The following is a 21,505-nucleotide window of genomic DNA, read 5'->3' on the forward strand; positions in this document are numbered from 1 at the left end:
TGTAAACTCTGTCCAAACAAATATCGATACCACTTTGTGTTCTGAGTGGGGAATGTCAGGGACCTGATTGCAATCATAAGTCTTCAAGGCCCTGACCAGCCTCACCTAGGGCTCCCACCTGCATGCCCAGCAGCTCTATTTAAGCTCAGTGCTGAGCCTTCACTCTTTGTTTGGGTTTTGTTGGAGGAGCACTGGTTTTTAGTTACAGTCATGGTTGGTCTGGACCAGAGCTGCCAAACTGTTCTTCACCAGGGGCTGTATCTGCTGCTACTCCTATATTTATACAGTCCTAAAATTACATTCTGCCCTTTGAAGGCAACCGTGAAGCAGATGTGGCCCTAGTAAAAATGAGTTGGGCACCCTGGTCTAGGCTTCTACCTGTGAATTGACTTTTAGGCTTGATCTTTGACCTGCCTCATCACTACAATGTTGCCTTATGACCTCAATTCTTCACTCAACCTGGTAAGTAGCTCTGGACTGTTCTGCTTATTCCTCTTAGGTGTTGTGGGACTGGGCTTCGGTTGGTGAGGCTTTTGCCTTTTCAGTTATGTGGTGCTGCTTCCCTTAGGGAGCAGCTCTGCTCCTGTTATTCTGTGTTGGTGAGTGAGATAATACAAAGAATCACTCGGGAGTTAGGGAACTTGCCCACTTTGGTCATCACTTTGCTTCAGAGGGGTGTTACTCATCAACCTTCTTGGTGATTCAATGTTTTATGGAGTTTTTACAATTGTAGCTTGCTCAAATATTGGCTCACTGTAAGGCAGCCTAAGTTGTTGAATGTTGGGCCATCAAACTGTCTAGTGAAGGTGCACCTGCAGAAGAAATTCTTGTCTCTGAACTTCAGTCAAGTGGTAACATAGGGTTTGTCACTGCAAAACAGGTATTTAGGTGAGCATTGTAGTCTCTCATTTAATTTCTTTCTCTCTTTTTTTTTTTTTTTTACAGTCTGATTGTGAGAGTGATGGAGAGCTTTTCATTTTCCAGCGGGAGCAACCAAACTTAATTCCTGACCTGTCAGAAGAACTGATGGAGTTTTCCCTGGAAGACTCAAACATGCAGGTTGTTGACTGCTGTGCGCAGGCTGAGCTGCTGTAACCCCACTCTTCTGATTGTCTCCAGTGGGGGTAGCTGCTGTTCATTTGAGCTATTTACCTGAACTCTGTGATGGAAGAGCATGGTCCCTAGTACTTTCTCCCGCTAGAGACTAGACCTTTCTTTCTGTTCATACAGTGACCTTTTAAAGTTTTCTGGTTTTGAGATTTTTAGACCTTTTTTGGCCCATCTCCTTGTAGTTTCTATTGTTGTCTCTTTTTTTTTTTTCCTGTGTGTTGACACTGTGCAATGACTCCTAAAGTTTTCAGGTTTTAAATAGTTTCAGGTACCATTTTACGTATCTAGAAAATGTAGAATTAGTTAGGTCAGTGAGTCCTTAGTAAGGAGGAGGAGTATGAAGTTTATCCCTTGACCAGCTTTTCTGAGATAAAATGATTGTTGTGTCTGCAGTGATGAAGACTGGGCACCATCGGAAGCTGGCAGAGAAGCCAACTGACCCTATTGTTTCATGGGAGGACTAACTTACTGGGCTGCTTTTCCATTTGTTTATCTTGCTATAAGAAATATCATATGATGAACAGATGTAAGGGAAATTAATTTCGAAGATGTTTAATACTTCCTGAAGTTAGACTTTGAAAAGTAAACAGTCTTACTATTTTCCATGATGGATATGGTGTGTGCTGTTACCAGATGGTGTCTGAGTTGGAGCTGCTATCTGCCAATCACTTTGTTTTGCTTTACTGTCATGTTCTAAAGCTTAGTGAGATGTGACTTTCTGCATGTGTGTATTTTCTCTACCTGTAACAAACCCAGGAAACAGGAAGGCACCCATGGGAGGTCTGGAATGAAGATCTGGAAAGTTTTGGTGTTCAGATAAAAACAGATGGTGTCCAAGTCATTGCAAAAGATGTAGAAATTATTAAAGATGAGACTCCAAATCTTGCCAGCCATACTGAAGACATTTCAAGCCAAAAGGGAGCTGGTTTTGAAGAGTCTCTTGCAGATTCCACAGATCACATTGAAGAGAAAGAACTGGACAGGAAGCAGACCAGGGAAAGAGGAAACTCTTGGCTTAAAACAGCATTGTCTGTGGAAGAGCTGGACAGTCAAAAAGAGAGAAAAAAACTGATAGAGACAAAAATACTCTCCAAAATATTTCTGGAACCATCACCAGGCTGCCCAGAGCTAGACGTGAAGCCTCCCTCACATGGCATTAACAACAGCCTAGAGAGATTTTCTAAAGAGGAAACCTCCTCAGACGATCATCTTCAAGAACTAACTAATTTATCATTTCGGGTAAGTGGTTTTGGGGAGTGCTGCTTGAGGGGTAGAGGACACAGTCATGTCTTGCAGAATTCTGCTAAAACAAAGAACTGAAATGTCAAATTCTGCACACACCACAGCCACCTTTGTTGCTTTCATTGTTGTCCTGGGTTTGGGTTTTGTTGGGTCATGTGCTATACAAGCTACCAACAAACTACCTTTGTTTTGTAGGGCTGTTGTTTAAAGCCCATAATGGTAGGAAAAGCCATGGGCCTGCAGTGTGGTTCGTGGTCTCATTCAGGAAAACCAACCACGACATCTGTGGGAACTCTTCTGGTCCTAGGCAGGCCTTGCATAAAAACAGTGACCTTTTCAGCCTTCCAGCATCTTGCTTTTCCTGGGGAAAGAGGGGAAGGAAAAGGCTGCAGGCCTCACTTCTGAGAACTAGAAAGCCAGAAGTGTCTCTCATGTTAGTGGTAGTGAGAAGTTCTCAGCATTATTCAGGATAAGAATATGTATGCTTGGTCTTATATCAAGTCATCTTTTCGTCTGTTTTACCATCTCTGGTGGTTTTCTGTAGCCTATATCAAAAGGGTTCATGATTGTCTGAGAAGAAGCCTCAGCAGAACTGGATGAAGTAGCTGGAAGGAGGCACTATCCAAAGAGATACAGTAAATGTGTTCCTTTTGTTACAGCACTTCCTTGGGGAACTGCTTAAAGCAAGCTGGCAGTGTAGTTAGGGGCATCATCTTTTGGAGACAGTGAAAGGGTGAGGAAAGGTACTTAGAGGGATGGACAGAGAGAAGTAAAATATGTGGAGATCTGGTACTGTTAGTGGGTTTGAGAGATCAAGGAGAATACTCACTGTTGGAAAGATACTTCATGTGAATGCATGTGGAAGACTGAGCCATGTGAAGGACATAGCAAGAGTTATAGCCCAGCCTATAGCACGAAGGCTCAGGTGGATATTGAGGGTGGATTTATACTTCTCCTTTTAAGGAGCTGTCAGTTCAGTCTATTCTAGAAACATCTTCTAGACTTTGCAGTTTCAAGTGTGGAAGGAGGAGGTACTCTACCTTTTTTTATATTTGAATGAATGTTGGTTAATCCTTCACTGATTTCTCTTAGTAATTATACTGTACTTGCCCATGCTAGATGTGCAGAGCCTTGGCAATGATGTGAGGCAAACTGTGTTCAGACAAGTAAGTATCCTTTTATTAGTCATGCCAATTGTTGAGGCTCATGGTGAAGCAACTGTGTCTGAAGTGACACACTGGTTCATCTACTGGCAAGTGACAGTGCTGGAGATAAGTAAGGTGAAATTCAATGCCATTTGTGTGTTTATATGTGGTGGAAAAATCTGATGGAGTTTATTCAAAGAATGTGAGTCAAAGGAACTTTTATTTTGTAGCAGTCTTTTGAGAGTGAATTTTCCATCACATTTTGGCTTATTTTCTTTCAGAATATTGAGAAATGGGATCTAGATAAGATTCTTGAGGAGCTGAAGCAGCGGAAAGATAACACTCATGCAGAAGTTGCTTTCTCCCCACCAGATCATGGTAACACTGCTAAATTAATACCAACTTTGCTGAAAATGTATAAATATAAATAAAATTCAGGTTCCTGTGTTTAAGTCATTCCCTGCAGCATCACCTTGAATGTTGAAATTGAGGTGGGTTTTTTAATGCCTCTGTATGACGTATTTTTAGTTAATTAGCTTCCCTCAAGATTTCATCTTGCTTCTGATGCTTGAAACCAACGCCTTGTGACCTGTCATGGCCTAAGAGTGAATTGAACAAAAAGGATGAAGGTTTGAAGTTAGAGCCATATGCCAGTTGTCTTTATCCTTCCTCCTCTGACAGGCTGTAGAGAGAGGGACAATGTGAAAGTGGGGAAGGGGTATATTGGATGATCTCATGGCAGAAGACTGCAACTGGTGATTTTTTTGCTTGTTTATTTTGTTGTTGTGGGTTTTTTGTTGTTCTTTCGCAGACACCTTCAGGATCAGGTCTGAAAATCAGCTCATGAAACAGCTAGAAGAGCTGTGTGCCAGGCAGTCCAGGACAGCATCTCCACTCTGCAGGTGGCCATCATCCAAGCTGTCCTCCTTTCAAGAACAGCAGGAAAATAAGAAGTAGGTCCTTTTCTGTCATATACACTAGGTAATTACGATTGGCAGTGGGGATACCTGGAAACTTGTAAGTGCTTTTCTCTTTATCCTCTGCAGAAAGCTAATATCGTAGTTGAAACATGCTACAGGGATGTTAAAGGGGAAAACTAAGGCTCATTCATGTACATTTGATGATAAATAGTGTCCTGCCACCTTAACATTGTCCGTCAACCACCACTTTTGCCTAGACCTTACAAGATACTTGGGACAAATGGAAAAAGCAAGAAAACGATGCTAAGCAAATTATCATGGCCACACTTCTTGTCATATAGGGTACCAGTTTGTCTTACCAGAACCTCAATTTAGATAAAGTATACAGAATTATTTTTGTATGTATTGGTGGAGGTGTCAGTGCATCTTAGAGGGTTCTGTGTGAAGAAAGTGGATTTCCAGACTGTTCAGAGAGAACAACATCAATAGTGGCAGCTCAGAGGAACCACCAGTGAAACAAGCCAGTCAAGGAAAAGGTGCAATGAGGATACTTTTCCAGAACAGGGAGTGCCATGAAGACTTTCACTTTATGATCTGAAGGATGAAATAGAATTGCTAAAGGAGGTAGAGAGGAAAAAGGGACCTGTTTTTTACTGATTTACACTGGGCTTTTAAAATCTGTAAGCTCTTTGGTACCATAGCTGCCTACCTTTGTTCTATAGAATTATTTGACGTTGCCAGTTTTTAGGAGATATCCCTCATTGTGCTGCCTGTGATCTGTATTCCTTGGGGGAAGCTGAATCTTTGAGTTCAGCTTTCTAAGGTGGTGGAGAGTAGGCAGGAGTTTGAATCCATACAGTAGCCAAGCACAAAGCTCTTTTTACAATCCAATTTTGATCATAATCCACACCCTGCAGGACTTCTTGTCTGGATAAGGCAGAGGACATGCTTAAACAGTGTTTTCTATAATTAGGGATGTGGCCTTCATATCAGCTTCACAAAATTCTCGAAGGATGGACATTATGAGATTACAGTACCCGCCAGAACCTGTAACTGTGTACATAGATTTAAGAGATGCTAAACCACAGAAGTCAGTAACATCGGCTGGTGAGAAACTAAGGTAAATTCTGGGTTTATTTTTGGTGAGAAGTAAGTAATGAAAACTAGGAAACTGAAACCTCCTTTCTACATCTCATACTTGTGAAATGTAACTTTAAAAGTGTTTTCAGTCACATCTGTGACTTTAGTAGGAAGGCATAGCTGCTATCTGAGCACAGACAGTCTCAGGAGAGAATAACTTGTCTCAGAACACATGAATGTGTGGGGATGCAGGCAGCACAGAAAGGACATGCAAACCATCCAGGGAAATAACATTTAGAAAGTTTCCATCCATAAAAGAGTGGGCAGTGACTGCAAAGCCGTGCTTACAGCTGTCTGAGTTGGGCCAGCATTCTGACAGCTGTGTGTACAAAACGCACATCCTTCACTCCAATCCTGGCAAGAAACTGTAGGTGCTGATTTCTGCCTCCTGTGTGATAAGAGGGCTTATATAGTCAGTTATCAGAATCCAAGTTCTTCTCAATCTGCAACGGATTCTGGCAAATGTCTTCTCCCTGAGAGCTAATGGTGTCTGAGGTAGCTGTTTGCTCCCTTCTCAAAACGTATATTTGCTGCAGCAAGGGGCTGAAGAAAACAGTCACCAGAAGAAACCTTGTAGTTAATAAGTCTCTAGTAGTGGTTGCTAAACAGCTAACACATTTTGATATAGTTGCTTGATTTTTTTAATTGCTGGAGTAATAGTGTGAAGAACTGTCCATAATACTGGATACCTTCCTTGAAAGTATCTCCCTTTTTCATAATGGCTCTAAATTTGCATCCTAGCAATGACGAAAAGCCAAAATTCAGCTGAAACAGAGTTAACTAATGTAGTCGAATTTGTTTCGTAGTGCAAGTGACAGCTCCAGTGAAGAGGAAGAGACTATGACAATTAAGGACGAAGCAGAAAGGACAATGTAAGATTTTTTCCTAGGACCCTAGTTTAAATGATACAATGTTCATTTTCTCTGAAAGTAAAATAATTGTGCTAACAGTGGTTAGAGTGAGAGTGTGCTTACTGAAATATCAGCATTCCTGGTCTTTGCAGAAAAAAACCCAACAAAATAGTAATAACGAAAGTGCTTCAATCTGACCCTAGGAGATCACTCTTTTCTTGTTGCATGGTAAAGATACTAAAGCTAGAAGATAGTTGTTGATCCTTGAGGCAGTATAGCACCTTGCTACTGTACAGCTACATGGAAACAGCTCAAAAGACAAATAGAGCAGACCTGGGTGGCTGCAGAACCTGACTTTTTCTCCAGACATGTTTGAGTGACACAAGAACTGTTTTTTAAAAAGACTCAGAAACAAACTTTGAAAATTTTGTAGCGAGTTGACTCAGATAAACCTTTATTTTTAGAAATAATAAAATAGGTTAGAATAGATATTGATTGAAAGAGAATATTGAATACAATGTGTGGGCAGGAATGCTCTCAATTCTCCTTAATTGTGGGGGAGAGGAAGAGGGGAAAGGGGAGAGTGTGTGATGGATGGAATCCTAAACTGTAAATTCTTCAATATGCCCAGATGCCAGTCTTTTTCTGTTGCTAAACTCTGGGCCTGATTTATACCCATAGGTTGATAGACATTTGTTTAATGTGAAGCAGATATGTCAAGCTTTAAACATCTTGGTGCATTTATGCTCTGGATTACATTTAGAAGTCTGAAGCGTGCAAGTTCACATTATAGCAGTGCAGAGGACAAGCAGAACATTTGTATTGTTGTGTCAGCCAATTACTGAGTTTCTACTTGTTTGAAAGAATAAATGATTCAGCAAGGAACAGAGCCTAAACACTCAATGTAATTTAGAACATCTAATCCCAAACCAGCATAAAGTAGGGGCAAGATGATGCTTGGGGAACTCTGGTGCTGATGGAAGCATGGAAATTGCATCAGTGTAAATCTGGAGTGATGGGGGGAAGACCTTAGATGATTAGATTTTGATTCATTTTAATGTTGCTGAAGAACACATACACAAATGAAATGCCTAGAAAATGTCATTCAGTTCTGTTTTTAAGTAAGGAAGTCTAATGGTCTCAAGGCATGATCCTGGTCTTGTTCATGAGGGGTCAATGCCAGTTTTACTCTTATCTGGGTGGGATTATTAATAGGGTTGCATATTCTGTAGTACAATATATCTACATATTAGGGCATTGGAGTGTTAGTTGTCTTGATCTTCAGGCACTCAGCCTAGAAAATACTCTTCTGGTTTGTCTGTGATCTGCTCAGGTAGTCAGTGCCATCTCTAGCACTGTAGCAGAATGCTGCCCTCCCATACATGGCTCTCCTAAAATTAGCACTACTTAAACATAGTCCTTAGTAGTGCAGCCATCAGTGTGAAATGTTGATTTGATGGTACTGGATATGATGGCAGATGTGAGATCCTTAAGGAGAAAGGATCCTGAAGCATACATTTACTTTAGGTAAGTACAGCAGTACAATGTGTACTCATACACACCCCCTAACCACATCGTTAATACCCAGCTAAATCTGTTACTCAGTCCATGTACTGCCATGAAAATAATGTATATTATTTGCTCATAACCACCAGCTACAAACTGATGGTAGCAGGTGGCTCTGGAGACTCTTCATTTAAGAGAACAGCAAGACAAAATAACCATATCTGCCCATTTTTTCATGATAGGACACTTCACAACAGAGTACTATCACAGTGTTGTGGTTGCTGACAGTTTAGCATTAACCCGAAGGAGAGATGGGTGAAATTAAGCCAAACACTAAAAATTAGAAGAACTTTTCTTCTGTATGTATTTGAATCCCAACCCCTGTACCCAAAGGAGACAGAAATCTGTAAACTCTAATTTCTGTGCCAACATTACATTTGTTCAGGGCTCTTCTGGTAGGTGTATGTTGTGCCTGAAATGCAGAAGAGGTGAGTAAATTGCTAGTAAGATCAGTCTCATGTTCTGTCACTGCAGTGTTTTATGTGTTGCCTGTGTGCTGGTGCTGCCATTACCAATAGCTCTTCTTCATGTAGATGCCCAGTCCTCATTTTGAGCTGTCACTCATATGAGAAGTTCCTCGGAATTTGAATTTATTCATATAATGCTCTATGTTGATTAAATCTGGGGTTTTTGGGGGTTTTGTTTGTTTTGTTTTGGGTTTTTTTGGCAGGAGGAATTGCTCAGGGAAAAGCCTGCTACTGCAACAACTCCGTGCAGCCCAAAGAGAAGCCTCAGAACTTCTTCATAAAACATCTACCTCGACTGAAAATCTTGAAGGCATAAAACAGGATCCAGAAAGACTGGAAGATACAGGTTCCTCTAAAATAGATCAAACTCAGTACTTCAAAGTGAGGCAAGAGACAAATAAGGTGATTCCCAGGAAAATGATGAGTTTGAAACCAGAGGAAAAAAATATTCCCTTGTCAAGCTGTGGGGGCAATGGAGCTGACACAGAAAAAGAAAACAGAGAGGAAGTTGAGGAGGTTCAACATCCAGGAAATGCTCCAGAGTCTCTTCTAACTGCCACTGAATTTCCAAGGTATCACATGGGGGGCTAGAGGGGAGGAAAAAAGGGATCGATTGATGAAATAGCAGAGTTATTTGTGTGTCTACCTCCTTGGGCTTAGTTTAATGTAGTATGTTCTGCTTAAGATCCAATTTTAAAGTGAAATCAGGTGGTTGCCTTATGCACCTGCCCAGCTATTTGGGAGAGCTGCATTATACAGACTTTTCAAAGGTTATATTTTCTCTGCTATTTTCAGAGTGAAATTTAACATTTTGACTTTGACATATGAGCCCTTGAAAGAATTAGAATCTGCTTGCTCTAGAGACTATTACTTTTTCAATGTTAAACAGTTGCCTGCCTTGCCACTTAAACACTTCAGCTGCTGTGTACTTGGTTTAAAAGGCAGATGGTTGGTTGCAAGTTTTTTTTTTCCTCTATGGGACTCCTGACATTAAAGCTCATTGCTTCCATCAGTTCCATAAAACTCCATTTTGTCTACCTGTTAGCCTGCTACATGGGTGGCAGACCATGGCTTGGCAAGAATCTGGGTTATTTATTGTTGGTCAAAATAACTTTAATGAGTTTTTCTTTTTTGTTATTCTATTGTTGCAGCACCTGGGACTTGAAAAGTTAAGAAATTGAACTTAATATTTGCCATGGAAATGGTAGATTAAATCTTTCTGGAGATGTCAAAGTACAGGAAGATGGAAGGCCTTGGCTCAGGGCAAAATTGTCACTGTATTATAGCAGATAGGAAAGGGAAAGGAGTTAGACTGACAGTTTTGATCTGGACATGGGAATGAAGCATCCCAAGCACACTTCTGCTTAATGGAGTTCTGGCCTTCAAGCAGATTGTTACCGCTTATCAGAGGTTTGAGGTCTGCTTTTCTTCGTGTTTTGTGGTGGTTTTTTTTGAGAGGTGATTTCATCTAATGACAACTTGTTGTGTCCCCCCACAAACACCATAAGCATTCTAAATCTATTTTAGCGTTTCACATCATGATTCACTGTCAAGTGTGTGGTATATATAACAGCAAAAGGAAATGCAAACAGATGAACAAGGTTGTTTTTTCTCCCAAGTGAAAAGCTTAAGTGAAGCAGAATCTGTGTGTTTTTCAGGACAGAAGAAAGTAAAAGAGAGAGATCCCAAAAGGAAGAGCAGATGAAAGAGAGACACAGGAGACAGAGATTCCAGGAGCAGCTGGAGAGATTGCAGCCTCAACAGTCAGTTACTGGAAAGCAGCCCATGGCAGAGAACACCCCTGTTTTGTTCCACATGGTTAGTAGTTCAATGTAGGACTGTTCCTTTCAGAATGGCTTCCTGGCCAACTGCAAGTATGTTCCTAGAAGCAAAAATTAACTTTCATTGCATTGTTTAAAATTGTTATGGAGCACCATTACCTGATGATTTGAGCAGTCCCACAGCTCTTGTCTCATGCTAATATAATAACATTTTTCTCACCTTTCCTGTGTGGGAAGTGTTCCCCTTACAGCTGCCCACCAGGCTTGACATGTCAGGGTATGACAGGAGTCCTGGCTTGCTGGAGTCAGTGGGCTCCATGTCATGTTTCATGTGAGCAAGACTTTCTCACCTGATTTTTGTATCATCTTAGAAAAAGTGAAATATTTTTACTATCCTACTGCTAAAGCAAAGCTTATGTTGAGTCCTTTTGGTTGTCTGTCCCTAACAGCTTTATATTTCAATTTTGTGGTTAGGTTTTGAAGATTGTGGTTTTAGTAATAGGTTTTGCTTTTGGCTGATGTCCTGATTAGGGGACTATGAAATTATACTAATTTTTTCCAGAGCCCAAAATATGGCTCAGAGGACAGGGCTGGTTTTCCTCCTGAAGAGATTTGTGTATGTAGTCCTAATTCATCCTTGTACTGATTTCACTGAAAACAGGGTCAACTGAGAAGGTAAGGAGAGATGAGAAATTCCAGAATTTGTCCATTGGTGCAACATCCATTGTGATTCATTTGGACTAATAGCAATAAGAAAGCTCTGCTGTTGGTGCAAAAATTGAAAGACCTTATAGCCCTGATCTGGGGGCTGGCCTGATTTGTTTTGTAAGCAATTGACCGGTATATTTCTGCAGGTTGAAAGTGTGTGTGTGTAGGATTAATAACTGGTAAGAAGTACACGGGTAACACTGATGCTGCATTTTCCTCTGTCAGCCTGCCCTGGCAAGGACAGCGCACTGCACAGAGCTCTCTTTTGAAAGTTGTAAAGGTTGTGAATCTAGTCTTCAGACTTGCTTCTTTCTCAGTGTGGAAGGTGCCACCAAATTCCAGTTAGCCCTTATTAAGATGCAGGCACACGCTCAGTAGAAATATACTTAAGCCTTGCTCACTCATTTCTGACAATGCACCAAGTGATTGCTGGATTGTTCTGTATCTTGATAATTTCTCATATTTGCTGCACCAAAGCCAATAAAATGAAGATAATGGCTTGGTAATATGGTTCCTCTCAAGTATGGCTCAGGGTCTATCTACACCATTGTCTTGCTGTAGCTGAATTGCAGTGTAAAGTTGCCTGTAGTAGCTTTAATGATATTTCTGCCAGTTGGTCATAGCAGTGTGGACATTGGCACAAGCTATCCAGCCCAGGATTTAGTAACTTCTAAAGCTTCTGAGAACAGCTGCCTGGTACCTCAACTGACAGCCTGCTTGAGGGAAACCTGCCTGAATTTCTGAGGCACACTTGGTAGAAACAAAATCAGCACAACCCATAATAACTGTCCCGTGAGCAACTTTGCTCTTAGTTCTTCAGAAATGCTCATTATTAAAATCTAGTATGAAAAATGTATCAGTATCATCTATCATACACAACAGTCATTTATCAGATCGCTTGAAATACATCTTGACAGCAAAATGTTTTCTTTTTATTAGAAGGTGTTTTTTTTCTGCTGCACTTACAAAGGCAGAAAAGCTTGTATGTTTTGACATTTAAAACTAAAGAAACTGTAATTTGGCAACTGTGCCTCAGTGAAAATATCTAATATCTATATATAAACGTGTATTCAAAGAGCAAGCCGCAGTGCTTGACAGAGTAGCACATTTTCAAATTTGGTTTTGAGTCCTCTGTTTTGGCAATGATAGATACTCAGATCTGGAACACTTGTCATAGTTTTCAGAATTCCTCTGACCAGTTATAATGTACATAAATAATTGAATTGAATAATAATCAGAGGGAAAGTTTAGAAACTCTATAATTACTGTAACTGAGGTGCTGGGAAAGAAATGCAAAGGAGATGTAAAAGCTGCATTACAGTTCCTGTCTAAAATTTAAAAGCAGTGAAATTCAGATTTAATGCTTTTTTTTCTTAACCTAGTTCAGTCAAACTCTGCACTGAGCTTCACTCTGTGTGAAGCACTAATATAATGAGAGTCAGGTTTGGGAAGAACACTTTCAAAACAGGGCAGGTAACTTAGGAGATGAACTAACTTTCAGAGGTACTCCAGCATCTAAAGAAGGGGCTGATATCCAGTGGTATTTTCAAGACATGCAAGTACCAAGTTTCCCTGGACATCAGCAGGTTCATTCTAAGCATTCTGCCTGCCAAGTCTGTGTCTTTTGGGTATTTGAATACTTGTGTGATCTGGCCCACCTCTTGTTTTCAAAAATGCATGGAAGAACTTGATTTAAAAAAAGAAAATCTGTTCCCTTTCACCACCCAAACATTCAGTGACACTTAAGGCTGGCACGGGTTGATCACTTCTGAAAACATGCCCCTTAACCATATTTTTACCTTTTGATCTAATTCAGAACTGATTTAAGAATTTACATTTCTGCTGAAAGCCAGTGGAGTGCTGATGTGATACATACTGTAAGGTCAGGCTGAATTAATAGTTTAGAGTAACACGCATGGGGTTTGTTTCAGTATTTGAGCAGAATTAAATGTTATTGACAAGGGAGACAGAAGGAATGCTGTGCAGTATGTAAAACAGTTAAATGGAGGATGTAAAATGAAATTAGTTTGATCTGTCATTTCACTCATCTTGTGCATAATGATAGAGTAACTTAGTACTGATGTTGATTTCTATATTACATTCCCATTAGACGCAATCCAGATAATAGTTGTTAGTTTTGCCAGGCTTGTATCTGAGTTTGATGCCAGTGAGGAGCACAGGCAGGTTACTCTGTAAGGGAAGACAAGCCAGGAGCTGCAGGTGACAGCAAGGCAGGCAGGGGCAGAGGCCCCACCAGCAAGGAGTGCAGTCCCACAGTATCCAAACAAGAAAAGTGAAGCGGGTCAAGTGAAGGTAACCAGCTGGCAAGTCTGGCAATGAGGAAGGTCCAAGATCAAGGCCAGAAAGTCGAGTCAGGGTCCGGTTTGGGTCCTGTGACAGTACACAGGGTCAGCCAGCAGCCCAGGGAGTCTGCAGGGATGGAGCAGGTCTGAGATCTAGTCACAAAGTCAAATCACTTAGTCTAAGGGCAGGGTTCAGATGAGTGAGGTGAGGCCAGGCAGAGGCATAGCTGCAGTGGAGCTCAGTTGAGGACCATGGCCAAGTATCTCAGCTTAAAAGCAGCTCCCAAGCAAAGGGGGATGGACCCAGCAGAGGCTTCATACTGTTCTTTCCACAGCAATCTCATCTGAAGTTATGTGCCTGAGCTTGCGTCAGAACTGGCCTTCAAAGCTGGCAGCTGAACTGCTGCAGGGAGTGGTGCTCATGACCCTGATCCTTTACCTCCAGCTATGGAATTAATTTGACAGCAAATAGCATTTAGCTTGTATTAAGCTCTTTTATTGCTAGGACAAAATAGGTGTTTTCAATAGGGTTTCAGCCTGCTTCTTTCTTTACCTTTATTGTTTTATTGAGATATGGCAGAACAAGATAATGCAGTTTGAAAGCTATTAGGAAACACCTTGTTACCGGTACCTTAAAAACACTGTTTTATCTACCTTTTACAGCCAAACTGTTTGGAAAATGAATGTGTTGACTCATACTGAGGCATCTAATTTTTCTTGGCTACACAATGACTTTGGCTAACCTTGTGTTAGTTATTATATTACCATGATCATCATCTTATTGCAACTTAGCCTTACAGCTAGCTTACAAAACAAAAACATTCAGCCATAGAACAGAGTCATTCTAGCTTAACAAATCTATTATGCAGATACTTGCTTTTCTATCTTGAAAACATAGACTCTATGACCTTTCTGTCAAAATGGGTACATTTTTTATATTAATATGCTGTTGAGTCAGCTTACTGATGTCAGGTAAAATTTTCAGCCAAAAGATTTTCTGCTTGCATTCCCACAAAGCTAAAATTAACAATATGCTATGGTCAAAAGGTTTCTTGCCCTTTGATGGCCTTATTCTCACTTTGATCTAATATAGTTTCTACAGGAACATCCCTGACACAACTCCTGGATCATACTTGCTGTCAAGACTAGTGCTGAAGCATTGTATGTTCAGTTACTATGACAGTTACCCTGGATTTACAGAGTATGACTGGAAGTAGAGATTGACTTCTGAAACTTGGAGAGATATTTTTAGTTCAATTACTGGTCCCATATGTTTGTTTGATGTAGTAGGTGCCTTGATCTGCACAGTTGTCAGTGAAATGCTTTTGATTCTTTTACCTATCTTACTAAAATAGGTGTCTGTAATTTCTATTACTATTGTATGGGTGTCTTGATCTTTTTCAGGCAGCAGTGCTTGCATTGACATTGGAAGGTGCATTTTTCTTACATCTTACTGAGCACAGGGGGTTGCTCAAGGACATTGTGAGTCCCAGGATCCCAACCTAACAGTTTACCAGCTGGACCATATGACTTGGGCATCTCACCAGCTCCATTGTAGAGCACCTTACATGAATGCACTTAGGTGATGTCCTAAGCAATATTTAAAAATTATCTGGTTTTATTGCTGTGTTGAGAATACAGAAAGTGAAATTTCTTTCAGTAGAAAGAATGTACACCAGTTATGAAAGGAATAGCTTTTGTCCTGTACAGAATACGCCAGTGTGTTTCCAACAAAGTGGTGCCTTATACAGATTTGGAGAAGTTGAGGAAAACCATTTAATTTTATTTCAATTATAATGATCTTGTGACACAGTAACAGATTTTTTTATATATCTGTATTACTCTAAAACTGATCTCACATGTAATAAATCACTCTGACCAAATGTTTTCATTCGCACTGAACCAAAGCAACTGCTATGTTTGCACCTATGTGTATGTAACTGAATCCAGTATTTAGCCCTTACTATTATTTTACTATAGCTTAAAAAAAGAACATTAATTGTAAAAATAGCAAAATATTTCCTATGCTAAATCTTTTTCTGGCATCAGAGCTGAATTTGGCTTGTGCTTCACTCTAGGTCTTCTCACTCTCTTGGATGAGCTTGGGGAGGGCTGTGGCCAGCAGTGATGTGCTGAACAGCCGGCAGATGGCCCCTGAATTCCTCCCTTTTTTTTTCCAGGGAGGTATTTAATGAGCTCCTGAAACAAGATTAAAATCTCTTGTACTTAATGAACCTGCTGCCTCAATTCAAGAAAGGCTTAAAAATAAACTAAGGCAATTAGAGATGTAGTTAAATTTAACATGCAAAAACAGAAGGCCAAGATTCCTGTTTGTACCACCAGTCCAGCACACAGGATTCAGAATAGCATGGAAGTTCCCAAGAAAATGTTTTTCTAGCATAGATGACTGTTAGCTGGCACATAGCCTGTAGTTCTGGCCTCCTCTTCAGCTTCCTACTTGATACTAGTGAAAGAAAATAGAGAGGGATTTGCTGGCACTGTACATTATGCTTAGGTTGAATTTATCTGGTCTATGGTCTCCTTGGCTGCAGCCAGAGGAGCTGAGGCTGCTCCTGCCTCTGCTGTGGCTCAGGATGGCACAGATCTACCCTAAGGTTTTGCCTTAATAGGCAAAGCAGAGGATCTAGGCCTTAAATGTCTAAATATCTCTGCCTGTGGAAAGGAAGTTGTTTATAACAGAGTCTGCTTGCTTGCTGTTCTCTGAGGAAGAGATGTTATGGTAGTGTGTGCTTTCGCACTTTTAGAGCACAGATTGAAGCAAGTCAGGCTTTACAGATACATAACTCTTCTCAGTAGTTCTGCTCACACAACCAGAGCTGTTAAAAAATGACATACAGGAATCCTGCTTTAATAATGTGCTGTCTGCTTCAGTAGGTTTCTCAGCCAAGTTGCTGCATATATCCTCAGAATCAGGAAATTCACCTCCTGTACTGAATGTAACAGGACTACTAAAAGTGATAGGGAACCTTCCATTTAAACTTCCACGTGAAGAGCCAGTCTGACAGTTTCACAGGACCTATGTCTGTTGCACTGTCTAGCTATGGAATGAATTAAATTTTTTTTTTTTTTTTCAAATAAATGGCTCCTTTCAGTGTTTTTTCTCTGACTGGAGTTTGAAATGGCCCCAGGAAAATGTGAAATATTTAATCCTTTCCATTCCCTGGCATATCTTGGAAGTTATTAAAATGAGTTTAGGCTTATTCTTGAATATACTTACACATGATCTTGACAGATAAGAATATTTGTTGCTATTGCTTAAGGGAAAGGTTGATGTAAGTAAAGAGAATATAGTTTCCACAATTATATGCATGAACTTGCTGCCAGTAGAGGTCCTAAATACTCCTCCATTCACATCATCAGGATGGCTCAGATTAAACTTTAAGAGAAGACAATAATGTAAAATGTCCAGGGGCTAAATTCTAATTCTTATTTAGAAGAGGGCAAGAGGACAGAAAATAATTTCTGTACCTTTTGTCTCTTCAGGTCTTTAACAGGTCCTGTGTTTGTTGGCAGAAGGATTATAAGTTTGCAATGTGTGAACAAGTGCCAGTCACGTTTAATTGTACAGAGATACTTTCTGCCATGCATCTCTCTTGGAACTGGAATAGAATTCACAACTTCTGGCCTTACCTCAGGGCTGTGATCAGTGATGCTATTTGTAGATGAAAGGGGGCTGAATCTGTCCCTCTGTTTTTTGAAGATGTACAGACTTGTCTGATACAGGTGCACTACCTTAAAGAAGCTGTGTAGTTTAAACTGTATTCCTAGTTTTTCACATGCCTTCTGGTTTAGTGTTATGTCTTAGGTTGGACTACAGTTCCAAATCTTAGCATGCTGGGGAATATGCTTGGTCGCAGCTTGTAAACACATTATTATACAAATAATAATTATGGAAGCATTATTCTTAGTGGTAGGAAGTGAAATTCAAGGCTTTATCTGAGATTATGGAGTAAAGGTATGATGCAGTTATTTTATTTTAAAACACAGAGCCCTGTGCCAAGCACCTGAAGTTCCCACAAGCTTCAGTGGATGTTGTAAGCACTCAGTAGTTCTCAGAATCACAAAACCCCTGTATTTACTGCCTTGGAGAATTCACAGGTCTGAAGGGTTATCTGCATAGTATTGTGCAGCTGGACACACGATCACAGAGCCTGTTTGGCAGCCAGGACACAAATCCATTTCTAAACTGGAAGGTGACAGTGTGAAAAGCAGGCTGCTTGAGCTTTGGTAAAACTTCCTGATTAAAAGCAGCTGAGAATAGTTTCCTCCTCCCCACCCCCCTTTTTTGTAATTGGGGGATTTCCATAGTGTATCAGGGGAGATACAGGAAAAGATAAATAAAGACTAGAAAAAAATAAGGCCTTACTCATGTTGATGAGTATATGGTGAATCTCCTGTTGGATCAAACTAGGAACATGTGCCAAATACCAGCGTAGTTTTGAGACAGCTAAATACTAATTTCACACCCTATCGCAGCATCTCAAAGTGAACATGTACAATCTCGTTCTCTGCTGTGGGTCTGGAAATCATGGCACATTTTATTTGTGAGGCATTTTGAAATCATTTGAAGAACAGTGCTATGGAAGATACAGATACTACTTTTGGGGGTTTGGAGGACATGATACTGTTTCAGGAATGTCAAGAAAGCTAACAGATGAATTTTGAAAGCTCCTTGATAATCTTACGCTATTCCTCTTCACAGTGTTTTACAGGCTTTTGCTAATTAATCCAGCTAGGCAGGGACTAGGATAAGGAAATATTATCTTCACTTTACAGTTTCACAGAGAAATAATCCATTCCAGAGGCAGGACTAAGGCACAAGTTCCTGATTCCCAATCTTGTGCTCACATGAAATGTGTGAGTAATTAAACTTCTATTACTTAATTCAGCTGCTTCTTGTTAACCAGGAGTATAAGCTCATTAGAGGAGGAACTTTTTGTTACATATGCTTAGAATATCAGCACAATGAGGCTGTGAATCCTTCTAAGCCTCTCCAAGTGTTACTGTAGTGTAAACACTAATCATGGAAAAGGCACTTCTCATTTTTAATGATTATGTCTCAGAAAGCAAACAAAATCAAATAGGATTCAATGTTACTTTGATTTTAAATTTTAGTGCAATTTCTAGAGCAGTTCTTTATTTATCTGAGGAGTCAAGCTTTTGTCAGAAAATTTTCCCACTTCTGACAAATAGAGAAGCTGCTTGTTACTAGTTACTCGTGCCAGTTATTTGAGTATTTTTTAGCTGCACTCAGTCTTGTTTTTAGATGGCCTCAATTTACACAATTTTTCTTGAAAAATATTTGAGTGCAAATACCCGTTTTCAAACATTTTTGGTTTGGTAACATACTTCACAACCACATAAATGTTTTGTGTTCTAATAAACATTAGCATTATATTGTAACTGGTCCTTAGTCATCTGAAAGCTGGGCTGGTATTTGACCTGTGCTCCTAGCTGGCTGTAAATTCTGCTTAGAACATCTATGTCCTAATGAAGTAATTCAAGAGCAATTCCATCAAGGAAATCATCATTGCTTTAACTGTGCTTTCCTATCAGAGCTGACTAGATAGATCTTCCTGTTTCATTCACAGTATTCTTGTCCTAAAAAGAACATTAGCTGGTTGTGTAAGACTGTCTAATAACAACAATAATGTTCCAGGCCCAGGACAGGACACAGCAAGATGATGAGGGGTCTGGAGCATCTTTCTTATGAGGAAAGGTAGAAAGAACTGGGTCTGTGTAGCCTGGAGGAAAGAACATTGAGAGGGGATCTCATCAATGCTTATAAGTATCTTCAAGATGGGTGTCAAGAGGAGACTCTTTTCAGTGGTCTCCAATGACAGGGTAAGGGGCAACAGGCACAGACTGAAACACAGGAAAGTGCATCTGAATATGAGGAGAAACTGCTTTGAGGGTAATGGAGCAGGCTGCCCAGAGAGGTTGTGGAGTCTCCATCTCTGGAGACATTCAAAATGCTCCTAGATGTGATTCTGTACAACAACCTGCTTTAGCAGGGGGATTGGACTGGATGGTCTCCAGAAGTCACTTCCAACCTCAACCATTCTGTGATTCCGTGAAGAGACCACTGTAAGACACACGTATACAAGAGAGCCAGCATGGCAGGGGCAGTGCTGTGTACTCGCATCAGGAGTAGTGTGGCAGGACAAGCAGAAGGGAGCAGGTTAGGACAGGGTGCACACTCTAGGCTACAAGATTCTTCTTATTCAGGAGATTATGTCTGATGCTGTGGAGTTTTCTTCACTGTTGAATTTTGGGCCAAAAATATTTTCTGCCTGAGTGATCACGCAGTGTCTCTCTGCTTAACATCTTCTACGGGCCACATCCTTGACTCTTGCCAGAGGGGTTATGCATATCTTTGATAGCACAGATGAGCCGTTAACTCTAGTGAAGCAGTTGAGAATTCCCTTAATGCAGGCTAATGCAGAAGCGGTACAGAACAGTGTAGTTCACACTACATCGCATCTCTGGGTTGCCTTAGTTTGTGTTGGGAGGGATTATGGACAGGATGAAGAGGGATTTTTGCAGAATACTGACATGTCCTGAGCCAGAAATGTAGCTGATCCTCACTATCATTAACTGTCTGCTGGTGTTGTGGTGGCCATAAAGCTGCTTTAAATTGCACTTAAGGGTTAACCATGCTCAGCTGGCGGCAACGTGAAAAGATATACAAAGTGAGTTTTGCTGTCCTTGGTTCCTGTGCCGAGCAGAGCTCAGTTCCCTTCTGTGCATCTTGTCTGAACTGCAGTCCTATATTCAGTAATTTCTGGCGACGAGCTGACGTTTCTCTTTGACACTTGCCCTCTTTATGCTCCAGCAGAGACACTGTCAAGCTTTAGCACGCTTATGCTGCCAGATGTGGAAAAATGGTTTCTTCTGAATCAGAAGAGGTTATATTCTTCATGCCCAAAATGAAGAATAACTGTCCAGAACAAGAAGATAACTTTCAGCAAATAAATTCTCTTTATTATAATTTTTTAAACTTAAACTCTCATGATATGTAATGTGCTAATTGAACTGGAGAACTACAGAGTTCATAGCAAACAATGCTTCCATTATGCAGCTCTGAATTTGTGCAGTCTGTCTTTGGCAGAATGATCTCCTTTGGAGGATCGTAACTCCTCCATTTTAGCGATTTGAAGTGCAGTTCAGATCAGAAAATGTCAATAACATCTTGCCACCATCATATTTTTCACATAACCTCAGCATGTTTGATTCTCAGAAAGCCGTTGGTGCTACAGAGAGTGAATGTAGTAAAAAAATGCATTAACAGAAAGACCATTCAGACCATTAACATCAATCGTACTCTGCTTTTTGTTTTTAAATGTTGCCTTCCTAATTACAGTATGTTCTGCCAGTTGCATGCAGGAAATGCAGATACTTTCCTCATCCTTATCCTTTGTTCCCGCTTTGCAATGATAAAGCATTTCTTTGAATAATTTCAGGGTTTATTCCACAATTTATTGTGGAATTTCAAATAATCTACCAGATGGCACTGTCATCATTTTTCCTTCCCCACAGAAAGAAAATGAACAAACACTTGACATTTCCAATGTGTCTTCACCGAATGTAAGAATTTTTAGAAGCCATGAAAGAGTGTTTTCTGCTTTGCCTTAGATGGACAGAATTGTTAAATGTGTCCTATCTCCTCTCCTACATTAGCAATGTGACCATGTGGAAAATAGATGTATAACCACATAATCAACATGGTTGTGTTTTGTACCATGAGCTCTGTCTATAATGAAGCATGAACATGCAATGCTAGAGCTATTTCAGCATAAGAGTATAGAATTTACATTAGAGAAATTAGCTGGAGCTACTAAAGGACCTAAAATCAGCTCACATTTACAAGCACACAGCAGATGCATCATTTGGCAAAAGATTTCTGCAGTCAGTAATTTGCCATTCATCAGGGATTGCCTCTTAAATCTGTGATCCAAGCTAGGCTGCAGATGACATAGAAGGATAAATTTAGACATGGCTGAAAACAATTATTTTGATTAAGCCTTCAACCAATGGGAGTAAGATTCTTCTTATTCCTCCCCTTCCCCCTCCCTCACCCCCTCAGGAAAGGAGGAGGAGACTGTGTGAGTATAACTTATCTTCATTTTACATGTAGTGGTTGTTTTGATTTAGGTCTTGCTGTTGTAGAGTCTGCTCAATGTAGTAGTGAGTGTTTTTTGATGGAATATGATACCTTGCTTCAGGGTTAGTATTGGAAAAGGTGCTGGAA

At 40.3% G+C, this 21,505-nt stretch overlaps 1 protein-coding gene across 1 annotated transcript in view; it reads left to right on the forward strand.

The window, feature by feature from the left end:
• The window catches only part of DNAAF8 (dynein axonemal assembly factor 8), an 88,452-nt gene that overhangs the window by 4,018 nt on the left and 62,929 nt on the right, over positions 1-21,505 (forward strand). The window contains exons 3-11 of the mRNA XM_071814950.1: positions 946-1,059; positions 1,867-2,349; positions 3,779-3,875; positions 4,309-4,450; positions 5,391-5,537; positions 6,364-6,429; positions 8,081-8,083; positions 8,645-9,013; positions 10,100-10,259. Of these exons, the coding sequence (XP_071671051.1) occupies positions 946-1,059; positions 1,867-2,349; positions 3,779-3,875; positions 4,309-4,450; positions 5,391-5,537; positions 6,364-6,429; positions 8,081-8,083; positions 8,645-9,013; positions 10,100-10,259 (1,581 nt within the window). The remainder of the gene's footprint in view (positions 1-945; positions 1,060-1,866; positions 2,350-3,778; positions 3,876-4,308; positions 4,451-5,390; positions 5,538-6,363; positions 6,430-8,080; positions 8,084-8,644; positions 9,014-10,099; positions 10,260-21,505) is intronic.

This window comes from Patagioenas fasciata, chromosome 15 (assembly GCF_037038585.1).
Source record: "Patagioenas fasciata isolate bPatFas1 chromosome 15, bPatFas1.hap1, whole genome shotgun sequence".
Classification (NCBI taxonomy): Eukaryota; Metazoa; Chordata; class Aves; order Columbiformes; family Columbidae; genus Patagioenas; species Patagioenas fasciata.